A 17,402-nucleotide genomic window follows, 5' to 3' on the forward strand; every position below is an offset into this window, starting at 1 on the left:
GGGTTCAGTGCTGATTATTCAACAAAATATGAAATGACTCTTTCCACTGTGGCCTTTTCCCACATTCTTCTCTCTTGACCTGGGTGTCACCAAAAGGATTCAGCTCTCTATACACAAAGGAGGGAATACCAACCTTTATTTACACTTGGGTTCAAGTTCAGAACTGCCATCTTAGTATAGCAAGGCAAAAAAAAGCACAGATCCTGAGACCAAGGTTCAGATTCCCACATAAGCATATTAACTGTGTGACAACCAGCAAATGTTACCCAGTTTCTTCAGTAAAGTGGGAAGAGTGTCACCCCAGCTTCCAGCGGCTGTTACAGCTGCCTCTGCCCCGGCTGCCACCCTGGGCACCACCCTGCAGGCAGCTGGGCTGAGAGAACATGGGCCTCCAGGTCTCAGCCCTGCTGGTTAGGGTGGGACTCAGGGAGTTATTGAACCTCTGAGGAAGCCCCTAACCCCAAAATTCTCCAAAGGCAAGAAATAGGAACTCGAACTGGTGCAAGGGCCAAGTGAGAAAAACTAAACATAGGTGTTCAATAAATATTAGTTATTTGTAAGTCTTGCCCAGGACAGGGACAGAGGGCCTTTGTCACAGGTGTTGAATTCTGACACTAGCTCTGAGGGAGAAAAGCATGTGGTGTTAAGTTGCAATACTCTTGCCTGCACCCCTTTTCATTTGATTGGTGGGTTAAATAACATTATTTAAAAAATCATTTACTTAATACTCATCCTAAAAACCACCCAAACACTAAATATGCACATTTATACTAAGCATGTGTGTGTATGTGTGTGTACATACACGCAGAAACCACGAGGTAGTTTAGATCACCATGAAAAAATCAATACTTTCCCTAATTCTCTGCCACAGAGTGGTAACCAGTGACTGCACGATAGCTACTTAAAATTATTGGTTAAATGAAAACCAAAAAATTCCAGGAGAATATAACATTTACAAGTAAATAGTAAATACAACTGTATTTTAATTTCTTGGTCTCGGAAAACTAGGCTGTGACCGCTTTAAATTAATGGTCCAAGTTATATGTATTTCCTTTAATACCGAAGGACGTAGCCTTCCGGTATCTATACAACTTACTAAGTAGTCTCAATAGATTCTATTTTACAACTTGCTTTACTCTCCATGCTTTTGTGGAAGATTCAATACAATCTCTATGTACATATTTTAAACATTATTTCTGAACTACATTTGGAATTCCTTAAATAAAAAAATAATCACCATTCTCCACCTTCTTGGGAAAGTGCCAGACTAACCCCTGACCAGAACTGCTGCTCTCTAGCATCTGGAGAAATCCCTATTCCCACACCACCCCCAGGCCAAAAAAGTGCAATGAATTCAAACTACATGGGAAAAAGCAACATCTATTGTTCTTATGGTCTGACTCTTTTCCCCACAGCAAGAAAAGTCTCTTTATAGGTATGCCAGTGCTGTTTTAAGTTGCCAGGGAAATAGGGCTCTCTCAAGCCAGAGCAGGAAAATCTTCAGGGTCATCTGGGTTTGGAGCAACGTCTTGTGTCTGAAAAAGAAAAGTTTTGAAACCAACTGTCACTTCACCCATTCCCACTTGGGTGCAGAGCTATGTGAAACATGGTGCCCACTCTCCCTTAGGGGAGGAGCTAATGGGGTAGGGGTAGCGGCCCAAACATTGAGGGAGAGAGGGTCCCAGTGGGAAGAGAAGAGTGGCAGGGTCACCCTAAGTGAGGCCCTGCTCTGAGCTGCAGCAAAGTACTGCACAGACCCCGAAGAGGGGACATGGAAGGGTGCCTCTCCCTCCTCTGACCCGCTCCCATCCCTGTTGCAGAATGGCTGGCCACCCCCGGCCCTCCCTCCCACAGATCCTTACTGAGTGACCCTTTTTGTATCTGGAGCTTCCTTCATCCAATAAATATGATGGAATGTTTGCTACATGGAGATATAAGGATGATTAAAGACAGTCCTGCCCTCGGGGAGCTCACAAAGTTGGGGGAGAAACATACTGGTAACTTCAGTAACAGATGGCCTGGGAATGGGGGCCCACAGTCAGGGAATCCAATGCAATTTGGTGGCAAAGTACACATCACAGTCAAGTAATGTTTTCTAGAAGAGAAGGTTCTCCCAGAGATAAGCCTCAATGAATGAGCAAAAGGAACAGGATCCCGAAACAATGCGACTGTGAAGGCTGTTAGGAGGTGGAAGAGCCCAGGTGGGCAGCAGGTTCGAGGCACCAGATCACCACACTGCACACGAAGTGCCGCGGTGGCAGAGCTCTGCTATTGGAAAGGAGTGGATGTATATTTTCTATTCCCAGAATAGTTCCTTTTTCCAACATGGCCTCAAATGTACCCAGAAAAAAACACTGTTGTATTTTTGCTCTTGTTTAAGTATAACAAACTAGTTTCTCCTCCCAGGGGCTGCTCCCTGGAGTAAGGGAATCAGGCAGCAAAAGGAACATTTCCAAGACCAGCCACAGAGAAGGGGCTGCTCCTGCTCCACCGTCACAAGGACTGCGCGGCGGCCTGTGCTGGCCACCGGGCCTTGTGCCCAGCTCCCACTAAACAGGTATTTGTTCAAAAAACATTTACAAAGCACCTACTACAGCTTACATTGTGCTAGGCACTGGGGAAACCATCATGTCCCCTGGAGACAGCAGACACTGATCAACAACTGCACCAGCGAGAATACAATTACAAATGCAGATGGTGCTTCAAAGAAAATAAGGACTCTGACCTGGTCTGGAAGACTCCTCTGAGGAAGGGAGGTTGGAGGATCTATTCTAGGTAAACAGGCAAAGGGGTGGGAGAAGGGCCAGCAGGTGCAAAGGCCCCGTGGGGTAAGGAACATGCTTGTCTGTTCTAGAAGTAGAGCAGTGTTGGCTGAAGAGTGGGGAAGAATGGTTTGAAGCGAAAAGGTGGCCTTGAAGCTGTAGGAAGGATTTTGTCTACCCTGAAAGCATCAGGGCACAGGGCAGATGATCAGACCATGGCAAGCCACCATCAGTTGATCTAATTCAATCCCAAGCCTGGGGATCTTATCTGATGCAGATGTGTGAATTTTTCTCCAGCTCTGAACGTGCATTCATGGCAGACATCGGACTTCCCTGGAGACCCTGGAGGCCAGGGCTACACAATGGTCTGTATCCAACTGATGTCCATCATGCTGACATGACCGCTCCAAACACTCCAACATCAGACCCACACTAGACAGAGGGGGAAGAACCTCCTCTATCTAGATGAGGCAGAACCTGATGATCTTCCAAAATTAGACTATGTAGGCCCAGGGCATCTTCATCCTCTCACTTCAGAAAACCATCCAGGGTTTAGAATATAAACACTTACCACCACTTCTGCTCTGGGTCCATAGTTTTCTGCCCTTCTGATCCTTCCCCGGCCTCCCCGGGTGCCACCTCTGGCTCCACGCCCGGGACGGGGGAGGTTACCAAAATTAATCTCCAGCTGGGATGTGATGTCATTGGCCGCTTTCCGGAAAACGTGGGCATCATCCTCGTAGTCATCCTTTACCAACTGAAACACAGTTACAGCATCAAACACAGGACATACACACGGCCGTCTCCATGGACACTCACTGGGCCGGGCTTCTCTGGGCAGGGAAAGGTGATGCTGCTGCTCCGCTTCCAGCCAGGTGGGTTCTGCACATTTTTGCAGCCACACGTTCTCATACTCACAGTCCTTTCTTCTGAACTGGACTACAGTTGACTTACAATCCTGTGTTAGTTTCTGCTGTAACAGCAAAGTCAGTCAGCTATACGTATACATATATCCACTATTTTTTAGACTCTGTTCCCATATGGGTCATCACAGAGTATCGAACAGAGTTCCCTGTGCTACAAGGTTGTCCATTTTATATATAGTAGTGTCTCACAGTCTTAATTCAAACATTTTTGACCTTACCGTTACTTCAAGTGAGACCAAATTTCTATCAGTTTAGTAGGTTAAGATGTAAGATTTGACAGGACTAACAGTAATCATTTAAATGTTTTATATCTAAGTGTATTTTGCTGAGATTGAAAACTTTTAGTTTCTGCCTTTTGTTTTATTTCTTCACAAATGCTACTTCGATAAATAAGGAAAATCACCTTCCTAGAATAGAGCTTGTTGGAGAAACTTCTTTCAACATGGGTGCTGGCTGTACAAATACCATATGTTAAAAACTGGATGATATACAATAAACAACTCTGACTCAAAATATATGGAAAGGGTAGAACAACAGTACGATTTATCTGAGGGTTGCTACCAAGGCTGCATAAAGAACTCAAGCTGCTTTTGAAGAACTGCTCTAGTTCAACTTCTTTGAGAAAGTACATTTTATTGTAAGAGGTCAAATAAGTTCTACCTCTTGTTATAAGAACACTGTATTAAATAAATCTCCTTCAAATTTGATTTGGCTTCAATTCCTAACAATGAATGAAACAAAGAACAACTCTCACTTTTAAGTAAAATATAAACCTACACAAAATATGCCAGTCATAGTAGATGAGAATCTCTGAAGTGCTGTAAGGTTAAACATCCCTACAGCTTGTCCAGCAAATGGAATCAAATTTCCCTGAGCACATCAATCCCTTTTGGCCATATGTTCATTTCAGGTTTCACGTTTAACACTTGTGTCCCCTTCAAAGTTTCAGATTAAAATAAAGCAAAGGCCTTAGATAGATGGGCTCTCAAAGCTAAAAAGATGAAGGAAAGAACAATTCAGGAACAATGGCACTCTGGCAACAAGATAAACACAAAAAATATAAGAGGCAAAATGATAACTACGGCCTGGTTTAGAAAACAATTGGCTGTCAGTGTGCCTCAGCAGAGACACGGCGGCCTTCCCAGTAAGAAGGGACAGCTTGCAATGGAAGCAGAGTGAGCGAATAGTCAGGCCAAGGTGCTTTTTAAGGTCCCAGCTCTCTTCACAGGCTACTGTTTGGTCTGAACTTTGCAAAGAACAGCGCTCCATGCAAACAAGAGGTGTTATTCTAGTGCTTTTGTCTCTTAGGGTACTCAGAACAAACTAAGTGACACCAATCACTTCCGGGACTAGTGATTTGGCTTCTGTTGCTTTAAGAAAAATTCCTGGCTAAAATCGTCAATGCCATAAGATTAATAAGTACCAAAGATGTGTGCTTTACTGAGACTAAGCTCGATGACTCAGCAGCTAACACAGTTGCTTCAAAGATTCCAGGAGACCTCTCTCTGGAGCCAGGGAGGATGAATCTGGTGTGGATTAAGGAAGAGCAGCTTCTATTTTTACCTAACATGTCAGCTGCACATTTCAAATCCTGACAGCACAATTGTTTTAGGCAAAGCTTTATTTACAGTGCCCCAGAACAAAAAAGAAGAAAATGGATAGGAAAAAAAACACAACCCAACTACCTGATGGACTTGTAAAAAGGCCTCACTTGTATGTGTACAAAAAGCCATTTCTAGTGGAACAGCTAAAAACTTATTAGACTCCAAGAGCTTGGACTGACTGAAACAGGAGTTAGGAGGGGATCCTGTATCATAAATGACCCCCTAGGGAAGCTATTCATTCAAAGAATGTAACTAACCAAAGTGTAAATGGGAACACAGACAAATCTACATAGTACAAAACCTCTGAGTTTCAAATGGAAAATCAATGAATATCCAGCAGACAGGAAGGGTGCTCACTACCGTCATCGACACAGAGACTGGTATCAAAATAAATAGCTGTGACTGAATGATACAAACTCTAAATTTTAAAATTAGAATGCTTCAGTGTACCCTTCCTTAAGTCCAGCAGCTTTAAACAGAATGTGATTAAATAACTCTCTGACCAGCCTTATCAATATGTGCTGGAAGATATTTTCAAAGCTGAAGCCGCCAATGAAGAGCTGAACATAAACCTTGTAAAATCAGGACGACAAAAGACAGAGGAACGCACAAGCAGTTCCAGCAGGATAGCTGGCCACAGCAGCAGTGCCTGACTGTGCTGCCAGGTGCTTCAGGGCTCCTCTGGTGAGTTTCTGCAGAGGGAGCAAAGCTGCTGCAATAACACAAAAAAGGCTTCACCCAACCCTGACCAGTTAAAAATGATCAACTAGTTCCAACTAAATGCTCTTATTAAGAATTAGAACTGTGGGGGGCTTCCCTGGTGGCGCAGTGGTTAAGAGTCTGCCTGCTAATGCAGGGGACACGGGTTCGAGCCCTGGTCTGGGAGGATCCCACATGCCACGGAGCAGCTGGGCCCGTGAGCCACAACTACTGAGCCTGCGCGTCTGGAGCCTGTGCCCCGCGACGGGAGGGGCCGCGATGGTGAAAGGCCCGCGCACCGCGATGAAGAGCGGTCCCTGCACCGCGATGAAGAGTGGCCCCCACTTGCCTCAACTGGAGAGAGCCCTCGCATGAACCGAAGACCCAACACAGCCAAAAATAAAATAAAATAAATAAATAAAGTAGCTATAAAAAAAAAAAGAAAAGTGCTTTAAAAAAAAAAAAAAAAAAAGAATTAGAACTGTGAAAAAAAAAAACACTGAATCACTTTGCTATACACCTGAAGCTAACAAAATATTGTAAATCAACTATACTTAAACTTAAAAAAAAAAAAGAATTAGAACTGAAGGTAATCTAATCACGAAAATGCAGAGTAGTTATCCTCTGAAATGGATTCAGGAAACATTCTGTACCTCTCTTCTGACACAAAATTGAAATGCAACTAAAACATACAGCATGTGCACAGTCTTTGCACAGTTCTGGAGGGAGCAGAAAGTGCACTGTCACTATAACTGCTTTGGATTAAGTATTAATGGGTCAATTCTTTTTCAATTTTTTTTCTTAATAAACAATAAAAATACAGTAAAATTAGGCACACATAATCTCTGATTACTCTTAGGTTGAAACTAGAATGTCAACTACTAATGTTCCATTTTTAAAATAGAAGTGGAAAAGCCCATTTCGTTTCCAATAAGGTAACAGTGAAGATTACCTCTAGATACAAAACGTCATGCTTACATCATCTCTATATTTAGACTTGTGTATCACCACTGCTTTGGAAGGGACAGTGGACTCAGGTTTCCGGATGTTAAATTCAGGCTTTGGTCTGGTCTGTTCTTGAAGATTTTTCCACTCATCTAGGGTCATCTCTTGAACTTGAGTTTCTTCTTCTACCTCCAACTCAGGAACTCTATAAAGAAGTATAATCATAAAGAATAATTTCTTGATAGGTCTGAAATGTCTACTTTCTCAAAGAGAAAGTCATAACCATTAGTTTAACGTACTTTCATGGTTCTGTATCTTAAATTTAAATAAGGTAAGAAAATCTTTGAACCATAAGCTTCCTTATTTTATTTTCATCATTTTATGCCACCATTGCCAACTGAAGGTACTTCCTGTCTGTGTTCAAAGCAGTCTTTGAAAAATGGGAGCATCACCATCTCAATGACAATATTACACTTCACCACCAGGCACTCCCTTCCCCTATGACATTACACACAAAATGAGATAGGTAATTATAGAAACAAATGGGAGAAGCAACTGAGACAAAACACATATAAGGAAACCATGAACAGAGGTTATAAACAATGGGTCACAAATACATACTTTTGTAAATATCCTCCTTAAATTCATGAATTCTTAAAACAGAAGACAGACATATAGAACAATGGAATAGAATTCAGAGTCCAGAAATAAGCCCTCACATTTATGAGCAATTAATTTTTTTTGATCAGTGTGCCAAAGACCATTCTTTTGCACTTGGATATTTAGTTTTCCCAGGCCCGTTTGTTGAAAAGACTGTTCTTTCTCCTTTGAATTAAGTTGGACTTCTCACACCATAAATGTAAGAGCTAAAAGTATAAAACTCTTAGAAGAAAACAGAGGCATAAACCTTGGATTAAGCAATGGTTTCTTACATATGACATCAAAAGCACAAGCAACAAAAGAAAAAGTAAATAAACTGGACATCACCAAAATTGAAAATTTTTGTGCTGCAAAAGGACACCATCAAGAAAGTGAAAAGACAACTCATAGAATGGGAGAAAATATTTGCAAATCATATATATATCTAATAAGAGACTTAGATCTAGAATACATAAAGGACTCATAACTCAAAAAAATAAATGATGCAACTAAAAAATGTGCATTTGTCAAAACAATGAATGTACACTTATTTTTGTACATTTCACAATAAATAAATTTTATATCACTTTAGGTGGTGGGTATAGGTGTTCACTGTAAAATTCTTTAAACTTTGCTGTGTTTGAAATTTTTCATAATAAAATGTTGGAAAAATACTAACATTAAAACATATCCCAAACATACATTGGCAAAAATATAAAAAGACAGTAAATTTTGTAATGCCAAATACTGGAAACAACCCAAAATCATCTGGAGAGGAATTTGGTGGAAAAATTATGGATATCAAACATGAATATTAAGCAGCTAAAAAGGAATGAGAAATACATAAATTGCTATGGAGCACCTCCTGGATATACTGATGAAAAAGCAAGGTGGTATGTATGTTACCATTCACCTAAGAAATAAGGAGACATACAAATATATATACATATAGGTTTTTTAAAAAAAAATCATAATATAAACCAGGGAAAGAACAGGGATAGCAGCTATTTGGAAAATATCATGTTTTAACAGATTATACTTTGGAAACATTTAAATATTTTACATAATTATAAAACAGATTTAAATTAAAATTCAATCTCTAAATTTGGAAGCAAAATTAATCAAATTAGCCTAATTGTTTATCAAGTTGGTGATAAAAGCATCAGAAAAAAGCTATTTAAAGTGCCTTTAAATCCAAATTTATAATTATTCATCTCTCTGTATATAACTTTTTAATAATCATATTATTGGAGGTAGTGTTGGTAATGTTATTTGTTACTGCCGTGTGTGCAGCAAATGAGTAATAGTATGATGTTATTGACAACTGGGATTTTCAGCATGGAAGAAAAACAGAAACAAACTTAAGAAAGTTTAGCTAAAAGTTTTGTACTCCTAAATTTCAAATGGAAATATTGAATGAACTCATAATATATTTTAGCTTAAAAATGTATGTGTGTGTGTGTGTGTGTGTGTGTGTGTGTGTGTATTCCTCAGCTCTGTTCACTTAAATGTCCTAGAAACAGGTAAGAACCTAGTAGCAGTAAGTAACCCTAGTGCCTAGACTATGGTCTCTAAATACCATATTATATATTTTTTTAAATTTATTTTATTGAAGTACAGTTGATTTATACTGTACAGCAAAGTGATTCAGTTATACATAGATATACATTCTTTTTCATATTCTTTTCCATTATGGTTTATTACAGGATATTGAGTAGAGTTCCCTGTGCTATACAATAGTAGGACCTTGTTGTTTATCCGTTCTATGTAAAATAGTTTGTATCTGCTAATCCCAAACTCCCAATCCATCCTTCCCCAACACCCACTCCCCCTTGGCAACCACAAGTCTGTTCTCTATGTCTGTGAGTCTGTTTCTGTTTCGTAGATAAGTTTATTTATGTCATATTTTAGATTCCACATATAAGTGATATCATATGGTTCTAAATACCATATTCTATTAAAGGACTCTGGCTCCCTGGAAAAATGACTCAGTATGAGGGGTGAAGTATAGATGATGAGTCTGAAACATGTCTTACCAGAAAGCAAGGAAGCTATCAAAGACCACTGAATGTGTGTCAAAAGGATCAAGAATCAACTTGAAGAGGCTCCCTTCAGTCAAAAAATGGATCAGTTTAAGCACCAATAAGAATAAAAACTCAGTGGATTGAAACACATCAGATATGTTTAAATCTCTAAGTTCACAATGACACTTAAAAAAAGTCACTGGCACCTTTGAAGGATATGAGGGAACCAGCTCATTATTCTGAAAATGAGTAAATTAAAAGTAAAACATGCCTTTTATGCATCCTTCATTTCCTAAACAAACTTACACTCAGTGTAATCAACTAGTTCTAGGTAAGCTTTTCTTTACAGATCATCCCAGCTACTTAACTGAAGAAAGAATGATAGAATTAGACTATCACTAATTTGCAGCCCTAATGAATTAATGGATAAAGGCAATGACAATCAGCAGCCTTCCATAACCTACGAAACAATCTTGCCAAAAAGTTGAACCTGAATTTAATCAAACCTCTGCCTCTCATTATTAATATTCAGGAAATTTTAAAAAAAATATGAAGAACAGAGAAACATGTTGGACTACTCTACAATGCCATGCTGGGACTGGCTTGCACCAAGTCATAACAGCCAATTGTTAAATTTTCAGGAATTTTGCCGAGTTGGCTGTGAAATACAGTTGTTAAAAATTAAATTATAGAAACGCATAATTAACAATGTTAAAACAAAGGTAATAAATCCTCACAACTCATTGTTCCCTAATTATATCACTACATTTTGCCTTTTCCTATGCACTTGAAGTTATTTATCTCTATTTTATGTGTAGAGTGGAAATACTACGCAACGATGTACTACTGCACATCTTTTCCCCACTCTGTGTTCAATGATGTTGCTTTGGTAGTTTTAAATCAGCCATGGTAGCAATATTTACACCACAGAAACTAGCAAGTGCAATAGATCCAGGCTTTTTCATCCCAGAGAACCAGATGTTAAATATTTACCAGCACACCACTGCTTACAGGGATGCAATCAATACAATTCTGACTCTGAGAAACTATTTGGACAAATGACCCAGCTTTTTCAACAAATAAATTGCAAGGGAAAAAAAAAGAGAAGACACATAGATTAAAAGCGACTTAAGGGTAATCCAAATAGTTTGATATTGGCAGACCAATGGAACAGACTGTAGAGAAATAGGCCCACACATACATGGGTGATTGATTTTCAAATAATGCTTTTCAGTATGCTGGAAAAACTTGATATGCATATGCAAAAAAAAGGAGGGAACGTCTATCCATACCTCACATTGTATATAAAAATGGACCAAATGTTAATTTTTAAAAATGGATCACAGACCTAAATATAAAACCCCAAATTATAAAACTTATAGGAGAAAACATTTGTGGTATTAGGTTAGGAAAAGATTTCATACCAAAATCATGATCAATGAAAGAACTGATAAATTGAACTTCTTCAAAATTAAAAACTTCTGCTCTTCAAAAGACACTGTCAAGAGGGGACTTCCTGGGTGGTCCAGGGGGTAAGACTCCACGCTCCCAATGGAGGGGGCACGGGTTTGACCCCTGGTCGGGGAACTAGATCCAGCATGCAAGCTGCAACTAAGAAGCCCGCAGGCTGCAACTAAAGATCCCACATGCTGCAATGAAGATCCCATGTGCCGCAACTAAGACCTGGCACAGCCAAAATAAATAAATAAATATTAAAAAAAAAAAGAAAATGGGGGGTCATCATTTAAAAAAAAAATGACACTGTCAAGAGAATAAAAAATCAGGCCACAGATCTGGAGAAAATATTTGCAAATCATGTATCTGATAGAGGACTTGAATCCAGAATATATGAAGAACTCTCAGAACTCAGTAATAAGAAAACAAACCAATTATAAAATGAGCAAATGATTTCAACAGACTATTAAAGAAGACATACAGATGGCAAATAACCCGTGAAAAGAGGCTTAACATCATTAGTCATTAGGAAAATGCAAATTAAAACCACAATGAGATATACACCTATTCTAATGCCTAAAAATTATAAAAACTGGAACAACCACTTTGAAAATGAGTTTGGCAATTTCTAAAAAAGTTACATAAATACCTGCCATTTCACTCAGGAGAAATGAAAATGTATATCTACAGAAAGGCACACACAGAAATGTTCATAGTAGCTTTATAATAGCAAAAACTGGAAACAACCCAAATGATGATCATCAGGCAGATGGATAAATAGTGGTCTATCTGTACAATGGAATATTGCTCAACAATAAATAGGAAGGAACTACTGATACATTCAACAACCTGGATGAATCTTAAAATATTCGTGCTCAGTGAAAGAATATAGACAAAAAAAGAATACAAAAAGAATACATGCTGTATGCTTCCATTTATATAAAATTATAGCAATTGCAAACTAATCTTTAATGACAAAAAAGTAGATCACTGGTTGCCTGGGGGAAAGGGGTGGGATGGAGGGATTACAAAGGGACACAAGGAAACTTTTTGGGTTGATAGATGTGCTCATTATTTTGATTGTTTATGGATTTCAAACTTGTAAAACTGTACCTTCTAAATATGTGCTGTTTATTGGATTTGGATTGTATCTCAATAAAGCTGTTTTTAAAAGAGATGTAAGAAACATAGAAATTAAAATGTATATTTCAATATTAATTCAAACAAATAAGTTGTTTTAAAAAAGGATTTTGAGGGCTTCCCTGGTGGCGCAGCGGTTGAGAATCTGCCTGCCAATGCAGGGGGCATGGGTTCGAGCCCTGGTCTGGGAAGATCCCACATGCTGCGGAGCAACTAGGCCTGTGAGCCACAACTACTGAGCCTGCGTGTCTGGAGCCTGTGCTCTGCAACAAGAGAGGCCGCGATAGTGAGAGGCCCGCGCACCGCGATGAAGAGTGGCCCCCGCTTGCCGAAACTAGAGAAAGCCCTCGCACAGAAACGAAGACCCAACACAGTCAAAAATAAATAAATAAATAAATAAAAATTAAAAAAAAAAAAAAAAAAAAAGGATTTTGAGATAATCAGGGAAACTGACAAACTGCCTAGATATTTAATGATATTAAGGAATTATTAAAAAGTTTTAGATGGGATAATGATATTCCAGTTATGGTTTTTTTAAAGGAAGTCTTTTAGATATAACATTCTGAAACATTTTTGGATAATATATAATATATCCTGGAGGTAGAGGAAGTGGGTAGAGAAATATATGAAACAAGAATGACCATGATTTGCTAACAGTTTAGCTGAATAACTTACTTGGAGTTTCAATATACTATTCTTATTTTATATACATTTTTTCTATAACTTTTAACAAAAAGAGCTAAAAATAAAGAAATATTAAGGAATCATGAGGGTTTCTGTAGCCTACTTGTGATAGAATTAAGAAATCCGTGGAACCGGATGCTATGAATTTGAGGATTCTTTCATAACTAAGATAACCTAATAGAAGTTAATAAATTCCAAAAAGTTCAATAAGAACAGATTTTGTGTTAAGACCACAAAAGAAGTACTTTTTGTTTGCTTGTTTGTCTTAAAAAATATATCTAAACATAAACAACTAGAAAAAGTAGAAGGCATGTAAGAAATGTAGCCCTGAAGCCACACAGACACTCAAAATAAAGCAAATAGTGCAGTTCAGAATAGAGCATCTGCCACAAGTGATTCCATCCATGAAAGTGATCAGCCTGACACCCTTCACTCAGATGCGCCTCATTCAGAGGTGTTCTTACAGATGCCCCCATGCATTCTCCTTTATCACCTGCTATTTCAACAAGCCATTTTGGGAGCAGTATAAAATCACCAAGGACAGGCTCCTTAACTTCATTGCCTATTGACCAAAAATAATTATAAAAAACACACTCTAAACAAACAAAACACATTCTATGACAGTTCTGTAAGGCAGATTCCATTTCCCATTTGAATCAGCTCTGAATGTGGTTTTTACTGCCGTTTTAGCAAAGACTGGATATTCAACAGGAAGAGATATAACTAATTCTCAGTTCCAGGAAGGACTAATGCAAGTATATTTCTAACAGTTATAAAAGCAACATAACTGCCATCACTCTAAATTTAACAATTCCCTTTTGAGTAATTCAAAGACCTTTACAGTTCTTGGTTTATCAGGTGGGCCAAAGAGTGCCTTCGGTATTTTAAGTAAAAATAAAAGACACATTTTTCATTTTCCCCAAGAACTTTATTGAACAATGTATTCACGCTTTTGTTCCACTACTTTCTGCCATTTTCCAGGCAACTTCATAATTCCATCTTCCCAAAACTTTTTATCTTTTTGAGCAAAGAACTGTTCCAGGTGCCTTTTATAGTCTTCCAGGGAATTGAATTTTTTTCCATTAAGAGAATGTTGTAAAGACCAGAATAAATGGAAATCCGAAGGTGCAATGTCTGGTGAATACAGCAGATGAATCAGAACTTCCCAGCCAAGCTGTAACAGTTTTTGCCTGGTCATCAAAGAAACATGTGGTCTTGCGTTATCCTGATGGAAGATTACGTGTTTTCTGTTGACTAATTCTGGACGCTTTTCACTGAGTGCAGCTTTCAGTTGGTCTAACTGGGAGCAGTACTTGTTGGAATTAATCGTTTGGTTTTCTGTTAGGAGTTCATAATAGAGGACTCCCTTCTGATCCCACCATATACACAACATCACCTTCTTTGGATGAAGACCGGCCTTTGGTGGTTGGTGGTGGTTCATTTTGCGTGCCCCACGATCTCTTCCATTCCACATTGTTGTACAGTATCCACTTTTCATCACCTGTCACAATTTTTTTTTTAATTAATTAATTAATTTTTGGCTGCATTGGGTCTTTGTTGCTGCTGGGTGCAGGCTTTCTCTAGTTGCAGCGAGCGGGGGCTACTCTTCATTGCAGTGCGCAGGCTTCTCATTGCGGTGGCTTCTCTTGCTGCGGAGCACAGGCTCTAGGCGCGCAGGCTGCAGTAGTTGTGGCTCACGGGCTCTAGAGCACAGGCTCAGTAGTTGTGGCGCACTGGCTTAGTTGCTCCGCGGCACGTGGGATCTTCCCAGACCAGGGCTCGAACCCGTGTCCCCTACATTGGCAGGTGGGTTCTTAACCACTGTGCCACCAGGGAAGTCCCCAACAATTTGTTTTAAAAACGGAATGTTTTCATTACATTTCAGTAGAGAATCGCATGCAGAAATAGCGTCAAGAAGGTTTTTCTCGCTTATGTGGAATCCAAACATCAAAGCGATTCACATAACCAAGCTGGTGCAAGTGATTTTCAACGTTTGATTTGGATACTTTAAGTATGTCGGCTATCTCCCACGTGGCATAACACTGATTGCTCTCAATTATTGTTTTGATTTGATCGCTATCAACTTCAACTGGTCTACTGAACTGTGGAGCATCGTCCAGTGAGAAATCTCCAGCACGAAACTTTGCAAACCACTTTTGACACATTTGGTCAGTCACAGCACCTTCTCCATACACTGCACAAATCTTTTTGTGCATTTCAGTTGCGTTTTTACCTTTCTTGAAATAATAAAGCATAATATGCCAAAAATGTTGCTTTTTTTCTTCCATCTTCAATATTAAAATGGCTACACAAAAATTCACCAATTTTTATGTCTTTTTTAAATGCACGCTGATATGACAGCTGTCAAATACAATGTAACAAAATTGTTTCCAATGAAGTTAAAGACAACAAAGTGCTACTAGAGCCATTTTACAGAAGAAACCGAATGAAACTTTTGGCCCACCCAATATGATAAAAAATTTTTGGAAAGAATTTTCCATCAAAACTGCTTATAGATATAAGTCATCAAATCTATGACTTGTAATGTGAACAATGCTGTATGAAGATTTGATAATTATACATTTTGTTTCTAAATGGGTAAAATTATAGAAGAAATAGAACTGTTTTAACAACAGTTATCTTTATGTAGAAATAAATGGGATAATAATGCTAATATTTACTGTATGTTTACTAGGTGCCAGATGCTATTCAAAGTGCTTTACATTAATTTGCTCATGATAATTAATGCCACAAGTTAGTTAAAATTAACAGCTCCATTTTACAGGTAAGAAAATCAAGGAGACAGGTTATACAGCTAACAAATAAATGAAAGAGCCAAGTTTCATATCCATTCACTCTATCTCCAAAGCCCGCATTTAACCTCTGTGCTATTTAAGGAATAAGATGGCAGAAAAAATGCTTAGATGGAAGATAGTCAAGATATGGACAGAGGAAGCATACAATTCAAATGTCCAAACTTCCATTCAGGCAATACTTTTTCACCTGAATGAAAATGTGCAGTGAATCAAGAAAAGTGGGTTCTAGAAATAAAACTTTACTCACTGAATACTTAACTGCGGCAAGTGGATCTAACCTAACATGTAAATAATACCTCCTACGTCCTTCCAAAGTACTGAAAGGGCTACTTCCCTGGTGGTCCAGTGGTAAAGAATCCGCCTTCCAATGCAGGGGATGTGGGTTTGATCAAGTAAGATCCCACATGCCACAGGGCAACTAAGCCCGCGCACCACAACTACTAAGCTCGTGCACCACAACTACTAAGCTCGTGCACCTCAAGGAGAGAGCCCGCGTGCCGCAAACTACAGAGCCCACACACTCTGGAGCCCATGCGCCACAACTAGAGAGAAAACCCGAGTGCCTCAACTTGAGAGAAACCCAGGCACCGCAACTAGAGAGAAGCCCGAGCGCTGCAACAAAGAGACCACGTGCCGCAATGAAAGATCCCGCGTGCCGCAACGAAGACCCTATGCAGCCAAAAAAGTAATAAAAGAAAAAAATTAAGTACTGAAAGGGAAGTGAATTTCATGATAAACTTTGAGCTCCTCATAAATTTGCGATAAAAATTTTAAAGAGGTGTGGTCCTGCTTTAAGAAGACTCAGTACATAACAATCTTCATTGTCTAAGCAAATACCCTTGGAAACAAAGTACAAAATAATTAATTGCAGATATTTTGTAATAATGCTTCCTCACCATTCTCTTTTCATAGAGTTTAAAATTTTTAAGGATGGAAGGGAGTTGTTGATCCATGTTACTTAATAGGGAAATCCTCAGTGATCCTGGCAGCTCTTCCCCTGCTTACAGAACCACCTTCTCCCATTTGCAGTTCTTAATAGTAAGTCAGTCTAAATGGCACTTTTAACCATTCCTACCACTCAGTACAGTTAAGAACATGAATGTTCATGCCACAATACCTGGTTCAAATTCTGGCTCTGACATTTACTACAAGTTGTTTAACCTGTATGTCTCAGCATTAGAATAGGAACAGTACCTTCTCCTTCACAGGCAGCAAAGGGTTAAATGAGTTAAGCCATAGACTCATTTAGAGCAGTTCCTGGCACACAAGAAATGCTCAATAAATATTAGACTTACTCTTAAAGCAAAACAGGAAACTGTCACAGGTATCCTTGGACATTAGAACACCACGTGACAAGAAACATGTAATACTTCTGTAATGAAACGAAGAAGGAAGGAAGGGCATAGCACATATAACTGTCAACAAAATGTGTCCAATTTGAGGAAAATGTATGTACTTTGGGTTGTAGGTTTGAAAATAAGCAAGGGTACATTAAATTCACCTACCAAGAAGTTCTAAACCAAGAGTTGCACTAAATATACATTCTGGCTGAATGCTGAAAGCTTGGCTGTTAGGTCAATATCCCGACAAAGCCAAGATCAGAGAGCATCTCCATCCTAGAATGCATATACAAGCCTAATTTTGAAATTATAAAAAACTATAATTGTATTACTACAAATGTTAGTAATAATTTTAAAATTTGACAAGG

The 17,402-nt window shown here is 38.9% G+C and overlaps 1 protein-coding gene across 1 annotated transcript in view; it reads right to left on the bottom strand.

Moving 5' to 3' along the window:
• Positions 1 to 951: 951 nt before the first annotated feature.
• HABP4 (hyaluronan binding protein 4) overlaps positions 952 to 17,402 on the bottom strand; it is a 35,077-nt gene continuing 18,626 nt past the window's right edge. The window contains exons 6-8 of the mRNA XM_082401235.1: positions 6,970 to 7,141; positions 3,334 to 3,519; positions 952 to 1,535 (exon numbers count right to left, since the gene is read on the bottom strand). Coding sequence (XP_082257361.1) covers positions 1,479 to 1,535; positions 3,334 to 3,519; positions 6,970 to 7,141 — 415 coding nt within the window. The 3' untranslated portion in view covers positions 952 to 1,478. The remainder of the gene's footprint in view (positions 1,536 to 3,333; positions 3,520 to 6,969; positions 7,142 to 17,402) is intronic.

The sequence above is a fragment of the Balaenoptera borealis genome, assembly GCF_965194805.1.
Source record: "Balaenoptera borealis genome assembly, chromosome: 8".
In the NCBI taxonomy this organism is placed as follows: Eukaryota; Metazoa; Chordata; class Mammalia; order Artiodactyla; family Balaenopteridae; genus Balaenoptera; species Balaenoptera borealis.